The sequence below is a fragment of the Bufo bufo genome, chromosome 1 (assembly GCF_905171765.1).
Source record: "Bufo bufo chromosome 1, aBufBuf1.1, whole genome shotgun sequence".
Classification (NCBI taxonomy): Eukaryota; Metazoa; Chordata; class Amphibia; order Anura; family Bufonidae; genus Bufo; species Bufo bufo.
Genome location: NC_053389.1, coordinates 177,596,126 through 177,615,183, shown reverse-complemented (window position 1 = coordinate 177,615,183; position 19,058 = coordinate 177,596,126). Strand labels below are relative to the sequence as shown.

Sequence of the window (19,058 nt, the reverse complement as noted above, 5' to 3'; positions counted from 1 at the left end):
AAGGAGGTTACTTTTTTTGCTTATTGATATGGACAGAACTCCACCAAACCGCACCATCGTCAATGTAAAGCTAAAGTCAAAGCATAAGGCTGCGTTCACACGGGCGAGTATTCCGCGGTGATGGACCATGTGATTGGAGCATGTGATCTGACGTCACCAAAGGTCCTTTAGCCCATAGTTTATCTTTTAAAGAACTAAAGACCGGGAGAACTACGCGAACAAGAGGAGAAGGTGAGTTAATTTTTTTTATTATTTTTAACCCTCAATTGACCTTGTACTAAGCATTCTGTTTTCAGAATGCTATTATTTTCCCTTATAACCATGTTATAAGGGAAAATAATAACATCTACACAACCCCGATCCCAAACCTGAACTTCTGTGAAGAAGTTCGGGTCTGGGTACCACAGTCGGTTTTTTATCACGCGCGTGCAAAACACCCGCGCGATAAAAACTGAACATCGGAACGCAATCGCAGTCAAAACTGACTGCAATTGCATTCCTACTCGCGCGGGTTTGCCGCAACACACCGGGACGCATCCGGAACTAATCCAGACACGCTCGTGTGAACCCAGCCTAAATCTCAATTATCTGTTTGGTTAGTAATGGCACTAAAGGGTTTATTTCATCAAGACAACATATGTCCAGGCTCGGACTGGCCCACAGGGGAACAGGTGAATCCCCTGGTGGGCCCCTGAGCAAGATGGGTCCCTCAACCTTTTTACAAGTGAAACATGGCACAGTATACTAACAGCACTAGATAAGCCTGGAGACATTATTTAACAAAGCACCCAGTTTATTATTATAGACACATTGGGTGGCTGAGATGACTTTTAGATATAGAGTCAGGCTAGTCACTTCCTCTTTACCCAGGGACCTTCCCTCTCAAAGTCACTGCATGGGCCCCCATAATCATATTGTAGCATCTTGCTGCTGCCGCCACTGTATGGGTGGTTAATATTCATATGTAGCTTTACAGTGGGCCCCCAAAATGAATTTTACTGGTGGGCCCTAGGCACCCAGTCCGACACTGCATATATCCTATTAGAGCCACCCAATATTAAAGAAGTTGTCACATCAGAGACATTCACCTTTCAAAATTAAACTCTTTGGGCATCTACTCCTGGCACCCCCGAGCAAACAGCTGATCATGCTATGGAAAGTCACGGCCAGCCAGGCATTTCCCATGCAGAGGAACAAAGCATTATACGGCGGCCACTCACTGTGTCACTTGAACAGATTTGGCTTGGGGCTACTCCTAAGTGCTTATCTAAATGGCTCCTCAGTTGTTCACCTTTTATCCCAATACAGGGATCTACACTTCACTGCAGGTGAACCACTAGACCACTACCTCTTGAAGTAGTCTCAGTCATATCAGAGTTAGAACAGAGAAAAAGCGGAGGAAGGTACATGGAACATCTAAATGAATACGGCACACCTTTGGAGGAAACTAGGGTACTAAAATGTATTGCTCAGGCACCTTCCCACAGGGGAAGATGCATAAAGTAACCCAGGGTAACCAGCTATTGGCTGGGAAAGATTGAGGAGTGCCCTACGGGCAGAGAGAGGCATTGCTAACAGGAAGTAGGCCCCAGCTTGCATGGAAGGAGCATCGCTACCCCAGCGCCTGGGACTGCAGGGCAGGAAGACGATGGTGAGACTAAGGCCCCTTTCACACGGGCGAGATTTCCGCGCGGGTGCAATGCGTGAGTTGAACGCATTGCACCCGCACTGAATCCGGACCCATTCATTTCAATAGGGCTGTGCAGATGAGCGGGGATTTTCACGCATCACTTGTGCATTGCGTGAAAATCGCAGCATGCTCCTCTTTGTGCGTTTTTCACGTAACGCAGGCCCCATAGAAATGAATGGGGTTGCGTGAAAATCCCGCACGGTTGCTAGGTGACGATCGGGATGGGGACCCGATCATTATTATTTTCCCTTATAACATGGTTATAAGGGAAAATAATAGCATTCTGAATACAGAATGCATAGTAAAATAGGGCTGGTGGGGTTAAAAAAATAAAAATAAAATTTAACTCACCTTAATCCACTTGTTCGCGCATCTCTTCTGTCTTCTTTCTTCAGGACCTGGGTAAAGGACCTGTGGTGACATCACTACGCTCGTCACATGATCCATCACCATGGTGATGGATTATGTGAATGACCATGTGATGAGCGTAGTGACGTCATGAAAGGTCCTTTTCCTCACAGATGAAGACAGAAGAGATGCAGGCTGCGCGAACAAGTGGATTAAGGTGAGTTAAAATGTGTTTTTTTTTTAACCCCTCCAGCCCTATTGTACTATGCATTCTGTATTCAGAATGCTATTATTTTCCCTTATAACCATGTTATAAGGGAAAATAATACAATCTACACAACCTTCAACCCAAACCTGAACTTCTGTATAGAAGTTCGGGTCTGGGTACCACATTCAGTTTTTTATCACGCGCGTGCAAAACACATTGCACCCGCGCGATAAAAACTGAACAACGGAACGCAATCGCAGTCAAAACTGACGGCAATTGTGTTCCTACTCGCGCGGGTTTGCCGCAATGCACCGGGACGCATCCGGACCTAATCCGGACACGCTCGTCTGCAAGGGGCCTAAGTCTCCCGTGCCCTGTAGCTATGGAATGGGTGAGTAAGGTGGTGGTCATGCCCACCAGTAGGAGAGGAGCGGCAGTGGGCACAAACTGCTATCATACCAGTAATACAAGTATGGCTCAAGCCAACCATAACCCCAAATGGGGGATAACCTCCATAACCTAATATGCCATATGGACAGGGATCTTCATTGAACAATCTATTTAACCAGAGAGGAGAGAATATGCAAACAAAGCGAAAAACTGCAGGACTTTAGTATTTTTAAAATATTATTTTAAAAATATAGATAGCGGCATGGAAAATTACAAACATAGCCCAAATTTTTTTTTAAATATGTTCAGCATAAAAACTCGATTTAAACAATAGGTCAATTTCCGATAACACATTTCCTTTAATTAGCCCAGGTATTGGGGCTGCCAACACAACAGGCTGCTAATATTGGACTCACCATATATGGATTTGGCGTTGGGTTTTGACACCCCGTTTAGTCTGAAAGAGAACAGAAAATGATATTAGAATGGAATGATCAGACTAGTAATATAGAGAATAATGATACACTGACCGTCTATAGTGGATGCTAGCACGTATGCCAGTATATTGCAGAGACTTTATACTTAACATGAAAAGGAAATATAAATAAGGTCCTGGGTTTTTTAATTCTGTCAAGCTGATCAGTTCTATTCAGTTGCTTCTTAATGATATCTTTTTCTTGGAAAGCTTAGCGGCAACCAATACAGCCTCCAATAGAGGTCTTCCAGTATATGGCGTGTCACCCATTTCTTGTTATACAGTGACACATGCACAGAGGGTGTATTACGTCAGTGCCGCATGCACGCTGGCGCCTCCATGAGCCACTGGACTCAGTCCCAGAAGCAATATAATATGGCAAATATTGGGGAATTACATCACGTATGTACATTCATGCAGGATCTATGACCATGTATAGTGTAACATACAGAGGCAAATGAGTGGAGTATTCATAGATTTTCTAGGGTCACCTGATTTCAACCTCTGTGAATGTGAAAGAGAAAACACCAGACGGGAAATGCTGTTTTAAGGGAACCCAAAAGAATCCAGCTGGAGTGGTTTGGCCTGAGTGCAGGTCCCACTCCCACCCTCTATTCACATTTCTGTATTTCCTCCTTACACCCGCCATGCAGCTTTAGACCAGATTAAGGGGAAGATAAGATCCAGGCAGATTGTTATCACAGCTGCCAAATTTTCTACCATTGTATCATTAATTCCATGAAACAACAAAGAAGCACAATAAAGGACAAAAGCCGGGAGTCAAAGCAAACGGCAACGGGTAGGAGGATGTCAAGATCATATGTGGTTAGAGGTTGCGCCATATGGCACGTGGAAATGCGGGTCAAACTGCTAAATAGTTACTGGTGGCTAAGCACAAGTAAAGGTTGATAGCATGACTTGCCTACAGAGGGAGCTACCTGATGGCATTACTAGTTACCAGTATTTGCATCATCGTAGATTTGATGCTATGTATATTGGTGATGCCAGTGAAGGTTTTCACTTCTCAAAATCATGGTAGTGTAGAGAAAAGTTTAAAGTGCTTGTCTCATCTGGGACATTTATGTCATATCGATAGGATACGCCATAAATGTCTGACAGGTGCGGGTCCCGCCTGTGGAACCAGCTCCTTTTTCAAGAGTGAGATCCTGCTATAAATGGAGAGCATGCCATATATGCATAGCATTCTCTTCATTCACTTCATTTTCTACAGTTTTTTAAAGTTCTGAGAGAGAGAGCAGTGTCATTGCTGTGCTCTGTGCTTTCCACACTACAGTATATAGATAGTTAGCTAGATAGCTTATATACACTGAACAAAAATATAAACGAAACACTTTTGGTTTTGCTCCCATTTTGCATGAATATTAGCAAGAACTGGAACACGCTGTCGTATACGCCGATCCAGAGCATCCCAAACATGCTCAATGGGTGACATGTCCGGTGAGTATGCTGGCCATGCAAGAACTGGGATGTTTTCATCTTCCAGGAATTGTGTACAGATCCTTGCAATATGGGGCCGTGCATTATCATGCTGCAACATGAGGTGATGGTCGTGGATGAATGGCACAACAATGGACCTCAGGATCTCGTCACGGTATCTCTGTGCATTCAAAATGCCATCAATAAAATGCACCTGTGTTCGTTGTCCATAACATACGCCTTCCCATACCATAACCCCACCGCCACCATGGGCCACTCGATCCACAACGTTGACGTCAGCAAACCGCTCACACACACAACGCCACACACGTTGTCTGCCATCTGGCCTGAACAGTGAAAACCCGGACTCATCCGTGAACAGAACGCCTCTGCAACGTGCCAGACGCCATCAAATGTGAGCATTTGCCCACTCAAGTCGGCTACGACGATGAACTGCAGTCAGGTCCAGACCCCGATGAGGACGACGAGCATGCAGATGAGCTTCCCTGAGACGGTTTCTGACAGTTTGTGCAGAAATTCTTTGGTTATGCAAACCGATTGTTGCTGCAGCTGTCCGGGTGGCTGGTCTCAGACGAACATGGAGGTGAACATGCTGGATGTGGAGGTCCTGGACTGGTGTGGTTACACGTGGTCTGCGGTTGTGAGGCCGGTTGGATGTACTGCCAAATTCTCTGAAACGCCTTTGGAGACGGCTTATGGTAGAGAAATTAACATTCATTTCACGGGCAACAACTCTGGTAGAAATTCCTGCAGTCAGCACGCCAATTGCACGCTCCCTCAAATGTTGCGACATCTGTGGCATTGTGCTGTGTGATAAAACTGCACATTTCAGAGTGGCCTTTTATTGTGGGCAGTCTAAGGCACACCTGTGAAATATTCATGCTGTCTAATCAGCACCTTGATATGCCACACCTGTGAGGTGGGATGGATTATCTCAGCAAAGGAGAAGTGCTCACTAACACAGATTTAGACAGATTTGTGAACAATATTTGAGAGTAATGGGTATTTTGTGTATGTAGAAAATGTTTCAGATCTTTGAGTTCAGCTCATGCAAAATGGGAGCAAAACCAAAAGTGTTGCGTTTATATTTTTGTTCAGTGTATATAATACAGATAGTAAGTGTAGGTTATATCCTGATCTAGTGTAGCTGTTGCAGTGCAGGGTGTTAGGTAGTGTGATAGGTTCTGCTGTCCATATATACAAGCAGACCTGCTAAAATGTGAAGTTTCACGTATTGCGCCAAAATATTCACATCGTTAGTGCCGATTTGCGCAATCGTGAATATATTGGAGCACTCTAACTGCATATAAAGCCATTTTTTATGTTCTGCCGTGCCAACCATTTTCTCCAGTCTCAGGAAACTTCTAGCAGCTTGGAAAATGTAGCAAAAGTGACCCATGCCTGTACTTTGTGTGCATTATGCAAATATTACATTGCCGATTTTTCGCGATCAAGAAAAAAAATCTTGAATTCGCAAATTCACGAATATATGACGAATATTCACCCAAATATTCATGAAATATCGCAAATTCGAATATAGCCCCTGCCGCTCATCACTAGTCCTGACCTTAATCTAAAAGAAATGCTGTGGAAAGACCTGAAGAGAATTCCCCCAAGGTAATGTGTAGGACTAATCAACAATTACTGGAAATGTTTAGTTGCAGTTATTGCTGTTCAAGAGGGGGTCACATCAGATACTAAAAGCAAAGGTTCACATACTTTTGTCACTCACAGGCATGTGATATTTGATCTTTATATACAGTACTTTTAGGATTTATCTGAAAATCTGATGTAGGTTTAGGTCAAATTTATGCAGGAAATAGAAAGTTCTGAAGAGTTCTCAAACTTTTAAGCACCACTGTAACTATATTTGAATTCTTGAATTTGGTGCACCAAAAGTTCCTAAGTTCAGATAAGTTGTAGGAATATTTGCATAGGATGCATTTTTACTTTGTAATTTTACTTTAGTTTAGTCACCAAGTTACCACTGACTTGGCATGTTATGGAGGTGTTCTGCCCTAGAAGCATTGCTGGAGGTACCATATGGTGGCACACAGAGTGCCTATCGATTGCCACAGTACATACTATAAAATTTCTAAACACGATTCCACAAGTAGTTACGTTTCTAATTTTAACCAATAATAAATGCAGGCATAGTACATACCGAGGTGAGGCATTCATTTTGACTTTCAGGTTAAGTGATCTTCTTCCTAATTGTGTAGAAAATAGATGGTCAGTACTACACATTTATTATTCATTACTACAGGTAAATTGTGTAATTTTAAGAAAATATGGGCACAAATTGCTTTTTCATACAAAATAGATTATTAAAATATTCATTATTTTTCTTTATTATTATTTTTCTTTAGAACTAAACTAAGAACATGGCATACAGTATACTTAAAGGGGTTTTCCAGCATTTTTTTGTCCCACCGATTCTCGGCATATTTGCAGAGTAGTGGCCGAATCTCTGCCGGACTGCATTATAGTTGATTATGCCAGTGGGCATTCTGGTACAGTCCGGCAATGCTGGATCCAGAGAGCTCCGACAGCCTGTTCTCTGCCGAAACAGCCTGCCGAATCTTTTGCCCCAAATGTGAAACTAGCCTTAGGCTGGAAACAAGTGCAGTTTTTAATGCAGTCTTTTTCAGCCAAAGAAAGTGGTGGCTCCAACAGGAAGAGGAAGCATACGCCCTTACTTATTTCCCATTACTTTTGAATCCACTCCTGACTTTAACTATACAAAATTGTAACTGCTCCACATACTGGAATTACACAATAAAAGTTCAGGCAAACAGATATACCACACAGCCTAAAGTATGAAGAATATCAAATCTATATTTTCTTGGAAATACTTGATTTTACAACATGACTCCATCCATTCAACCATAAGATCCCTAGTGGGGTCTGGCAATGGTTCACAGTTGGCTGATAGTAAGGATAGTCTTTGACAACCATCTGAGCAAGAATTGTTTTATTGTACTTGATTTATATATTGGCAAAATTGGAAGCCCAGTATTATTATATACTTTATTGTGGATGTTTACATTTACTTGAACTAGGGAACCCAGGATAAATCAACCTCAAGAGGGTTTTCCAACATTTTAATATTGATGATGGCCTATCCTCTGGATAGGTCTTTGGTATCCGATTGGTGTGGGGTCCCACACATGGGCCCCCCGCCAATCAGCTTTTTGAGAAGGCAGAGTCGCTCCTGTGAGCACTCCGGTCTTCTTGCAGCTTACCAAGCACAGCGCCATACATTGTATAGTGGTTGTGCTTGGTATTGCGCTCATCCCCATTCACTGCAATGGGGCTGAGCTGCACCTAGGTCAAGTGAAGGAGGAACGTGACTGGCCTAGGTCACTGGCCTAGGAAAAACTGAGAGCACTGCTGCCTTCTCATCAGTATTAATATCTTGGAAAACCCCTTAAAACCAGTATTCCTCTAACAATGTTTACTGTTGGCACCATGAATTGAGTAAGAATGTTCTTCTGGCATCCACTAAGCCAAAATGTATCTGTCAGACTGTAAGATGGTGAAACTCACGTCATCACTCCACAGATAAATGGGGTCATTTATCAAACTGGTGTTAGATAGAACTGGCTTAGTTGTCCATAGCAACCAATCAGATTCCTCCTTTCATTTTCCAAATGAGCTGTCAAAAATGAAAGGTGGGATCTGATTGGTTGCTATGGGCAACTAAGCCAGTTCTGCTTTACCCCAGTTTGATAAATGACCCCACAAGTGTCTATTACTAAGGTTTGACTTGAGCATCTCTTAGTAAGGCAGAAGTTGAACTAGCTTATTGGAAAGGTGCAATCATTGTCACCTTGGACGTCACTTCATAAAGAGTGACCCATTCTATGACTGCACTGTTGAGTATGCATAGATGTATTCTTGATTTTATGTAACCTTTAGCAGTAACTCGCTTGATGAAACCCAACAACTAGGAGTTGTGTCTACAAATGAGCTCTGTTCCAGAAGGACGAAACTGTTTCTCTAGTGCCACATGTAGGAAGCTGCCCTGGAAGTCAATGTCAGATGCTTTAAAGATCCTTGAAACCTGACTGAGGTTCAGAGATACCCATGTTTTAGCTGATATCCCTAGTAGGGTGGACATTGACTTACTAGGTATCTACCTACAGTTGGAACTAGAGACAAAGAGGGTCATTTACTAAACAGAAAATACACCTATATTACGCGTGTATCTGGTGCAGATTGTGACGCAAAGGTCCTTTGTGCCGCAATCTGCAACTTTTCTCCGCTCATGGCAGGTCTAAAAAAGTGGGTGTGGTGTGGGCGGGAAAGGGGGTGAGCAGGCAGGCCCGTCTCATTCATCATTTTCTACACCTGTTTTAGGTGTAGAAAATTGTCTAAATCTACGCCAGCAAGGGAGCTCGAAGGATTTAGAAGCAGCGGTCGAAGTTATATGGAGGCCGGCACCTCTACATAACTTTGGTAGATGCAACACCAGCACAGTGCCTTATTAAGACTGGTGTGGTGTCTAAAACACTGGTCATAATAAATGACCCACACAGTGTTCCTCCTTCTGGAGGGGAGCTTATTTCCATCATTTTTTCTTGAGGAGCATTGCCTGTAAAAATTCCAACACTAGCCAGATGACCGCAAGGAGAACCAGTACCCCCAACAGGTAGTGTCCATGTGAATCAGTATTAATAACTAAGCCAATGAATACATTTAAAAATACTGAATGACCCTGGGAACAGATGACTTTCGATCAGTGTTTCAGATATAGAAAGCAGAAAAGAAAAAAACCTGTACGACACAAGACAAATCAAGCAAACTGGTTCTAATTCTAATCTCAATCTTTAGAGATTCAGATGTAGCAGCCTAAATTGTTCATTTAACTTGTAGGAAAGGGCCTTGGTGACTAGCCCCGATCCTCTTCCTCTTCCTGGCCACTGGCACCCTCTGCAGGCTTCTGCCTATGCATCTACTATAGGGAGCATCTGCTCATTCTCTACCTGTTTAAGGGCCAGCGCATGTGTCAAAATCCTTTCCTGACCAATGGCTGGGCATCCCTAAGTATTTTAGTCTCTAGTAACCAGCAAAGGTGTATTCGTTGTCTGACCACCCATGTACCGCACTCCAGCCTGACTACCGATTCTGACTTCTAGCCGCCTGCCCTGACCTTAGCCTGTTTCATAGATTACCCTATTGCCGCCTGGGCTGACCTCAGACTTGTCTTATGGATACCCTTGTACGCTGCCTGCCCACACACCGGTATCTCTGACCCCGTGGGTCAGCTGCCAACCACACAGGGACCATCTCAAGGGGTAGCATCCTTGTGGCTTCTGCACAGCGAAGTCCAGATCCCTGTATAGAAGTTAAATGGTGAGTACTGAAGGACTTCCAGGATAACACCCTCAGAGTTAGCCATAAGCCAAACCAGTTGGTTGGTACAGTGGGTCCTCACTCATGCCCATTACAATGTTTGTAAATCCTGATATTCTCTTCTGTCTATGGAAGTGGTCTTAACGAAGAATAATAATCACATATTTATGTTGAAAAGTAGGTTCAAAATGCTGCATCAATTTCTTAAGTGTATTTACCGCAGTCAAATTTTTATTTCTGTGATACAGCTCTCCAAATCCTTTGTGTTACCACTAGAGGGAGCTTTAAAGCTTAATGCATGCATTAACACATAAACACTCCCTAGTGGTGGCTGGAGAAAGCAAGAATGTTGTCATTTCTAGCTCGTAATGACAGAAATAGAGCTATGACAGCTATACCGATAGGTTAAGAAATTAATCAGCACAGAATTGTGGTCCTAGAAACAAAATGCTGCTAAAAAGTAGAGATCAATTTAAAGCTTAGGCACTCAAATAGTGATATCCAAATTTATACATCAGAGAACTGCTTATAGAGTAGTATTAGTGATATCCATATTTATACATCAGAGAACTGCTTATAGAGTAGTATTAGTGATATCCATATTTATACATCAGAGAACTGCTTATAGAGTAGTATTAGTGATATCCATATTTATACATCAGAGAACTGCTTATAGAGTAGTATTAGTGATATCCATATTTATACATCAGAGAACTGATTATAGAGTAGTATTATAATATGTTTTTATTATTAGACTGACTGGGACAGATTTAATAATCCTGTAGACGCTAGATGTTTACACCTGCACCAGGGTTATCACAGGGGCTCAGATAATAAATCTGGTGCAGAGACAGACACTTTTCTCAGACTCTGTTCCAAATATTGGTTGGCTTAATTTTGGAAGAATTCAATGCCAAAATGGCGCTAAGTTTTGCCAAATGGTGCGTTTTAGGTCATACCCCTTTCCAGGTTAGCCCCACCCTCCCATGGTAGCTAGTTGAAGTGGATTTCTCTAAAATCAGATGTTCCAAATAAAAATGCACTAAAAAGGGCAAACCTGCACCATATTTTTGGGCAATTTCCAACAAGGTCCAGGAAAAATCACACTAGAAAATGTGGATTACTGCCTTTATGAGTTAATACTGGAGGAGTGAGCTAATACAGAATACACAATGGAAGTTGCAAAGAAGCCTTTTGAGCGTCTATCAGCAGGTACAAGCTTCTCTAATTAATGCCTATAGATAAATAGATTTACAGGGAATTTGAGTTACCAACCATATATTCTACGTGTTCTCTGTTCCTACTCATAATGTACAACAGACATGAGAAATGGGGAAAGGAGGGATTTATGACTCTGTAGTGTTACTTTTTTTATTGTTTTTTAAACTTTATTCAGTTAAATTTTACTGTTTTTATTAGTCCCCTTATGTTAATTAAAGGGGTTGGCCTCTGGCTACTGTTGACCAATGTGTTTGTAAGATGATGATATGGCACCTACTAATATAGTTTTTATTAAAATGAATATTTATTAATATAGTCTTTATTAAAATTCTGCACCATTTTCTATATTTCCCCTTGTTGCACAAAGGTCCAGTCCATAAACTGGCTGCAGATGGAGAGTCATGTGACCAGACAAATCACTCAGTCTCCTCCATTTCAATACATTTCACCTATGGTCTGCACTTGCACTGTTGGAAGTTTGGTGCAGTGTGTTAGAATAGAGGAGGCTGATTAATGTGTTTGATCACATGACCCTACATCAGCAGCAGTCTTATGGACAGTACCTCTAAGCGGACAGCACAGAACATTATAATATAGTCATCTTACATACACATTGGCCAACCCCTTTAAACCTGTAATATTTCAGCAATACTTGTGTATTCTGTGGACCTTCAGAAGATCTCCGGCTGCCATAGCAGCTGATCAGCTGTCCATGATTACGTTGTGGCTATCCTGATTGGAGGACAGAAGGAGCACACTATTGACTGTTGGTGCACTATTCACTATTGACAGCGGCATTTGATTAGTTAAACAGCCAGGATTGGAGCCACTCAGATCCCAGCTGCTGTCAGCGAACACAACTGTGTAACGAAGCCGACATCCACCATGCATGGAGCAGAATTCACTTAATGAATTACTTAGTGGCCATGAACGTAAATATGCGATCATTGGTTGCTAAAATGTTAAAGGGAGTCTCAGAGCCCAGGGCTCTAAAAAATGTGGAGAGCAATACATAGATGACAAGGAGAGAAGGGCAGACATAACTAGAGCGATGGTCATAAATGTCCTGGAGGTTGTCCCTTTCATTTCAGTGTCCTGGGCCCTCTGCACACACTTCTTGGGCCCTCTGCTCTGAGCACTAGCATCCAATCAGAAGACTACTTGAGCCATCACTCAGAGCGGAGGTTAGGGGCTGGGAAATATGAACACGAAGAGACTAACTTCTGGACACTTGTGCCCATGGTGCCAGGCAGATGAAAGCTTTAATTCCTGTTATACAATCTACATGACCATCTTTCTAAATATGTCTTCATTTCTATCCCTGTCACCTATAAATTGCTGTCAGCAGTTTTAAAGACTCAGAATTGCTGACAGATTCCATTTAAAATGAAAGCTTTTTCTGCAAATTCCACAAGACATTGTATCCCTCCACCCAGTCTTCATGTGTGACACTGGCATGTGCATGAAGCCTCTGTCATGGTATATCATTTGTTTGTCAGTTCCCTGGTTTATAGTGTTAAAGACACTTATACAGCATTGGACTGCACTAGGTTTATTGTCATCCCAAACAATCAGTAAACTTGTCTTCTGGGCCTGACAATGTTTAGAGTTTAATCAGAGACACTGATTCATTGTTTTAGTTACCATAGCCATTATTTATACCATTGAAAGTAATCCGTAGACATACATTTTGCAATTTGTGGGTCACAAAACCAAAAAGATTACAGACATATTATTACTCATATGTACTATGTAATGATAACATAGACCTGGCTACACAGAAATCCTTCATTCTACACTCCTCACCACTGAAAATAAACACCAAGAAGAATGATATGCTAACTAAATGCTAATAAATTATAACAAAAATGGAAACAAAATATTGTAAACATCTCGATTTAATCAGTATTAAGTATTAGAGTGCCACATGCAGAAATACATACACACCTTGACATGCTATCAATGAAGTTATTAATGGTTGTCTGAGGAATGTTATAACACGCTGAATGCACTTGGACACGTAAATCATCAAGATCCGCTGTTGGCAGCTCTCTTTGCAATTGCAGAACAATGACATCCCAGATGTGCCCAATGGGATACAAATCTGGTGATGCTGCAGGCCATGATACCATGTTTAGGCGTGTTGTCCTGTTGGAAAACGGCTTTTGAGAAATGGCAGTACTATGGGTCCCACGGTCAAATCATTGTGACGATGAGCTATTAGTGCACCTGAAATGAAGACTAGAGGGGTCTGGCTACCGTATATCTACATACTCCACACCATAATCCCTATGGACTAGGACTGGTGTGACATTCCCTTGTGAAGGCCTCTTTTTGTCTTTTCCCATCTGGTCTCCAGACCACTCTCCAGCTATCATTGTATCCAAGACAAAAGCAGAACTCATCGCTAAAGAGGTCAGACCTCCATTTCAGCCTCCATTGACATCTTACTGTGCCCCATGATAGCCTTTGAGAGCGGTGGTGTGAGGTCGATGGAACACCTGTAGCCTGACATCTGGCCTGTAGCCCGATGTCATGCAAATGCCTTCTGATGGTTTATATCAGGCATGCTCAACCTGCGGCCCTCCAGCTGTTGTAAAACTACAACTCCCACGATGCCCTTCTGTAGGATGATAGCTGTAGGCTGTCAGGGAATGATGGGAGTTGTAGTTTTGCAACAGCTGGAGGGCCGCAGGTTGAGCATGCCTGGTTTATATAAACACTGTTTGGCGACCTAGGCTTGTGATGTGACATCCAATTTAAAGAGGACCTTTCACTAGAATAAAACATCTAAACTAACTATATAGACATGTAGAGCAGCGCCCAGGGATCTCCCTGCACTTACTGTTATACCTGGGCGCCGCTTCTTTCGCCCGGTATAGCCTCCGGTATCTTCATAGTTATGCTCCACCCAGGGGAACCTGCCGGCGTCTCATTCTCCCATGCTGTAGCGCTGGCCAATCGCAGCGCTCAGCTCATAGCCTGAGAGGCTTTTTTTTCTCTCAGACTTTGAGCTGAGCGCTGCGATTGGCCAGCGCTACAGCATGGGAGAATGAGACGCCGGCAGGTTCCCCTGGGTGGAGCCTAACTATGAAGATACCGAAGGCTATAACGGGAGAACGGAGCGGCGCCCAGGTATAACAGTAAGTGCAGGGAGATCCCTGGGCGCCGCTCTCCATGTCTGTATAGTTAGTTTAGATGTTTTATTCTAGTGAAAGGTCCTCTTTAACTTGCAGTACAAAATGGATCACCACATGCCATACTTCTAATCAAATGATCTGTCTGTGCATAGGTTTACCTCTGTGTACCGCTTCCTGCGGTCATTACAGTTTGTCGTTGTACTTCCAACACTGGGACACACAATGTTATCTCGGCGTGGGCGTGTAGCGATCTGCCGCAGTGATAAACCAAGTGCAACGGGCCGTCTCCCCCTAGGGCCCTCTATATCGTGACCCAGGTTTAGTAGGAATGCCGAGCGGTATAGTGCGGCCTATCTGTCTCTTTATGTGTCACGGTGCTCCTACCTGGATATGGCTGGACCCCAGACCTTGAGATGAAGTTAAATGGTAGCTTTACTTGAATAAACGTTTCTTCAAACAGTTTACAGGCTTTGTCTTGGTTCCAGCAGGCTTTAGCATTAAACTGGCAGGCAAACTCAACTTTGCTATATCTTTTTCTCTCACTGCTGTACTGACAGGATGACTGGATAACTCAGCTTCTTCTTGATGCTGCACTTCACTCTGTAGTCTGACTTATCTTCAACTGCGGAACTAATCTCCTGGCTCTTGATACTTTAGGCTTTTGCCTCCATGGCCAGCAGAGCTTAGGGTGCTCTGGCTGGTGTGGGCATGTCCAGCAGAGACGTGCCTCTGCACACCCTTCCCCTTGCAGGGGGTAAGCTAGAACTAACTGGAACTGGTCCCCACGCTTCCTGCAGGAAGTAGGACTAGCCCACTTCTCTCCAGAGGGGGGTTAGAATGGAATGGAGAGTTTCATTCTACCCAAGTACAGCTTTGCTGTGTTTGCTGCCATCTGCTGGTGAACCAGGCACATGACATGAACAGTTGCATAAAGATATTAGGAATGCACATTGTAGAGGACCTAAACAAAATACATAAGATGACGTTTTGTTAGCCCATTAGAGATAGTAGCAGGGTGCAGGAGTGGTAACACCACTCTGGGGTGTTACACATGGTCTCTTAGTTCAAAGATTCTGTCCCTCTCAGTTTGTAATAAGTGACGCCAACTAGCACGCCAATGCATAGGAGGCATCACACAATCATCCCGCATGACTTGATCTGATTTTGGAGGTTTCATTTGGCTGAAAAACGTTGCTTTTATTCTGGCTATTATTCCCCTCCCACATGACACAGATTGGCGCTAGGTGCTTGAAAATGTGATCACCTGCAGACACCTGCTACTAGAGATGGCCTTGCGGTTCGCCCGGCGGTCGATTTGCTGCAAATTTTGCACATTTGCCATTCGGCGAACATATTGCAATGTCCGCCGGCGCCATATTCTTTTGCATTGTGTCGAACTTTGACCCATAACACACACATCAGGTGGGACAGGACAGCCAATTGAGATGTTTCATCACATGGACACCCCCACCCTATAACAGAACCCGATCTGGCAGCCATTTTACATTCTGTGTTTTGCCAGTGTAGGGAGAGGTTGCTTTGTGGAGCAGGGACAGACTGTTAGGAACACCAAATGCTAGCTAATAGGGCCACAAAAGTCTTTTTAAGGACTGGTATAGGTGTGCTATCGATATACCTGCTTCCACAAAATACTGATTAAGGGCTTTGATATACCTGCTTCCACAAAATACTGATTGAGGGGTGCGATATACCTGCTTCCACCGAATATTGATTGAGGCCTGCGATACACCTGCTTCCACAAAATACTGATTGAGGGGTGCGATATACCTGCTTCCACAAAATACTGATTAAGGGGTTTTTATATACCTGCTTTCACAAAATACTGATTGAGGGGTGCGATATACCTGCTTCCACAAAATATTGATTAAGGGGTTCTATATACCTGTTTCCACAAAATACTGATTGAGGGGTGCGATATACCTGCTTCCACAAAATACTGATTAAGGTGTTTGATATACCTGCTTCCACAAAATACAGATTGAGGGGTGCGATATACCTGCTTCCACAAAATACTGATTATGGAGTTTGATATAGCTGCTTCCACAAAATACAGATTGCGGGGTGCGATATACCTGCTTCCACCAAATATTGATTAAGGGGTTCTATATTCCTGCTTCCACAAAATACTAATTGAGAGGTGCGATATACCTGCTTCCATCAAATCTTGATTGAGGCCTGCGACACACCTGCTTCCACAAAATACAGATTAAGGGGTTTGATATACCCGCTTCCACAAAATACTGATTGAGGGTTGCAATATACCTGCTTCCACCAAATACTGATTGAGGCCTGCGATACAACTGCTTCCACAAAATACTGATTGAGGGGTGCGATATACCTGCTTCCACAAAATACTGATTAAGGGGTTTGATATAGCTGCTTCCACAAAATACAGATTGAGGGGTGCGCTATACCTGCTTCCACCAAATATTGATTAAAAGGTTCTATATACCTGCTTCCACAAAATACTGATTGAGGGGTGCGATATACCTGTTTCCACAAAATGCTGGTTAAGGGGTTTGATATACCTGCCTCCACAAAATACAGATTGAGGGGTGCAATATACCTTATTCCACCAAATATTGATTAAGGGGTTCTATATACCTGCTTCCACAAAATACTGATTAAGGGGTTTGATATATCGGCTTCCCCCAAATACTAAGTGAGGCCTGCGATACACCTGCTTCCACAAAATACTGATTGAGGGGTGTGATATACCTGCTTCCACCAAATATTGATTGAGGCCTGCGACACACCTGCTTCCACAAAATACTGATTAAGGGGATTGATATACCTGCTTCCACCAAATATTGATTGAGGCCTGAGATACACCTGATTCCACAAAATACTGATTAAGGGGTTTGATATACCATCTTCCACCAAATACTGATTGAGGCCTGCGATATACCTGCTTCAAAAAATACTGCTCTTCTCTAGGGTCTTTGGCACAGGGTCATTTTGAAAATGACAGGTAGAGGAAGAGAAGTGGTTGTGCGTGGGAACGCTAAAAAAGACCAGGTGGATGGTGCCAAAGACCCTTAGATACAGATAAGGGATAAGAGTGGATCTCTTTACGGACCCTTGGTGTTGACACACTTTAAATAAGTGTGTGCCCAAAGAGTATATAGAATCACGTGTTAAAATAAATGATATCATATAAAGATTGTATCATATAAAATCACATATGACCACATAAAAGTATAAAAAAGATATATATAAAAAATTATATATATTAAAGATGACTCACTTCACCCAGGAGGGTAATGTGGGATAAAGCTCAAGACACCCACATCACACCTCCTGCGCCTGGGTCGCCCGTAGAGATGTCAGATTCGGATCAAAACACACTCAGGAGTCTTATCCTTTTTCTTTCTCTTTATTCCAAAGCCAGGGTGGGGGGAGTGGACGGCTCAACGCGTTTCGGGGCCTCTGTATGGGTCCCCTTCATCAGGAGCAGATACTATGTACTATGTACTATACTATGTATCTTCTCCTGATGAAGGGGACACATACAGAGGCCCCGAAACGCGTTGAGCCGTCCACTCCCCCCACCCTGGCTTTGGAATAAAGAGAAAGAAAAAGGATAAGACTCCTGAGTGTGTTTTGATCTGACATCTCTACGGGCGACCCAGGCGCAGGAGGTGTGGTGTGGGTGTCTTGAGCTTTATCCCACATTACCCTCCTGGGTGAAGTGAGTCATCTTTAATATATATAATTTTTTATATATATCTTTTTTATACTTTTATGTGGTCATATGTGATTTTATATGATACAATCTTTATATGATATCATTTATTTTAACACGTGATTCTATATACTCTTTGAGCACACACTTATTTCAAGTGTGTCAACACCAAGGGTCCGTAAAGAGATCCACTCTTATCCCTTATCTGTATCTAAGGGTCTTTGGCGCCATCCACCTGGTCTTTTTTAGCGTTCCCACGGACAACCACTTCTCTTCCAAACCACCTACCCTGTGTCCATCAGCGTTAGGTGGTGACCAGCGGCAGCCAGCCCACCTATATCTATTAGACCTCTATTCCTATCTCTGCCCTCCTTTGGCGCCCTGCAAAAGTTTTTCTCGGATCCTCAAATAGAAGGTCTGGTGATTAACCCTCTTTTTTCTTCTTCCGCTCTGACTAGGTAGAGGAAGAGGCAGGCCATTCCGCAGGAGTGGTAGGGGTCGGGCAGGTGCACCAGGCTGGAAGCTAAGTGGGAAGTTGGAGAAGGTGTGTGCGATTACGTCAAAGGACGCACCAGAGTTGGTTGAGTGGCTCACTCAGACTTCCGCTTCTGCACCCTCCTCATCCTCTGTATCTGCACCCTCCTCACTCTCTGCTGTGTGCACCCCCAAAGATACCACCACCACCATCATAGCCCCTCCACTCGAGTCAGAGGAATTATTTTCCCATCCATTCCCAGACCTTACCGATGCGCAGCCATTCTTGGCATCGGATGAGGAAGAGGAGGTAGCAAAGGTCGCTACTTAGCGGTCTGACTACAGTACCCAGATCAGCCTAATGAGGGTGGTCCCTGCTGTTGCTGCCTACTCCAAGATCTCTGTCAGTGGTGGTGAAGGGGACGATGATGACGTGTCGATGGACGTCACGTGAGTGCCCACAAGAGAGGAAGAGGAGGGGAGTTCCCCAGAACCTATTCAACGTGCCAGGTGAGACGTTGCCATGCTGTGCTGCGGCTGTTGTGCCTTGAAGCCAAAAGCCACATTGGTCCTGCACTGCTTTCAGCTCT

General features: G+C 43.4%; 1 protein-coding gene across 1 annotated transcript in view; it reads right to left on the bottom strand.

Annotated features, from left to right (window-relative positions):
• Positions 1 to 19,058, bottom strand: part of EPS8L1 (EPS8 like 1) — a 132,153-nt gene that overhangs the window by 71,833 nt on the left and 41,262 nt on the right. The window contains exons 2-3 of the mRNA XM_040432560.1: positions 6,734 to 6,779; positions 3,053 to 3,093 (exon numbers count right to left, since the gene is read on the bottom strand). Coding sequence (XP_040288494.1) covers positions 3,053 to 3,093; positions 6,734 to 6,750 — 58 coding nt within the window. The 5' untranslated portion in view covers positions 6,751 to 6,779. The remainder of the gene's footprint in view (positions 1 to 3,052; positions 3,094 to 6,733; positions 6,780 to 19,058) is intronic.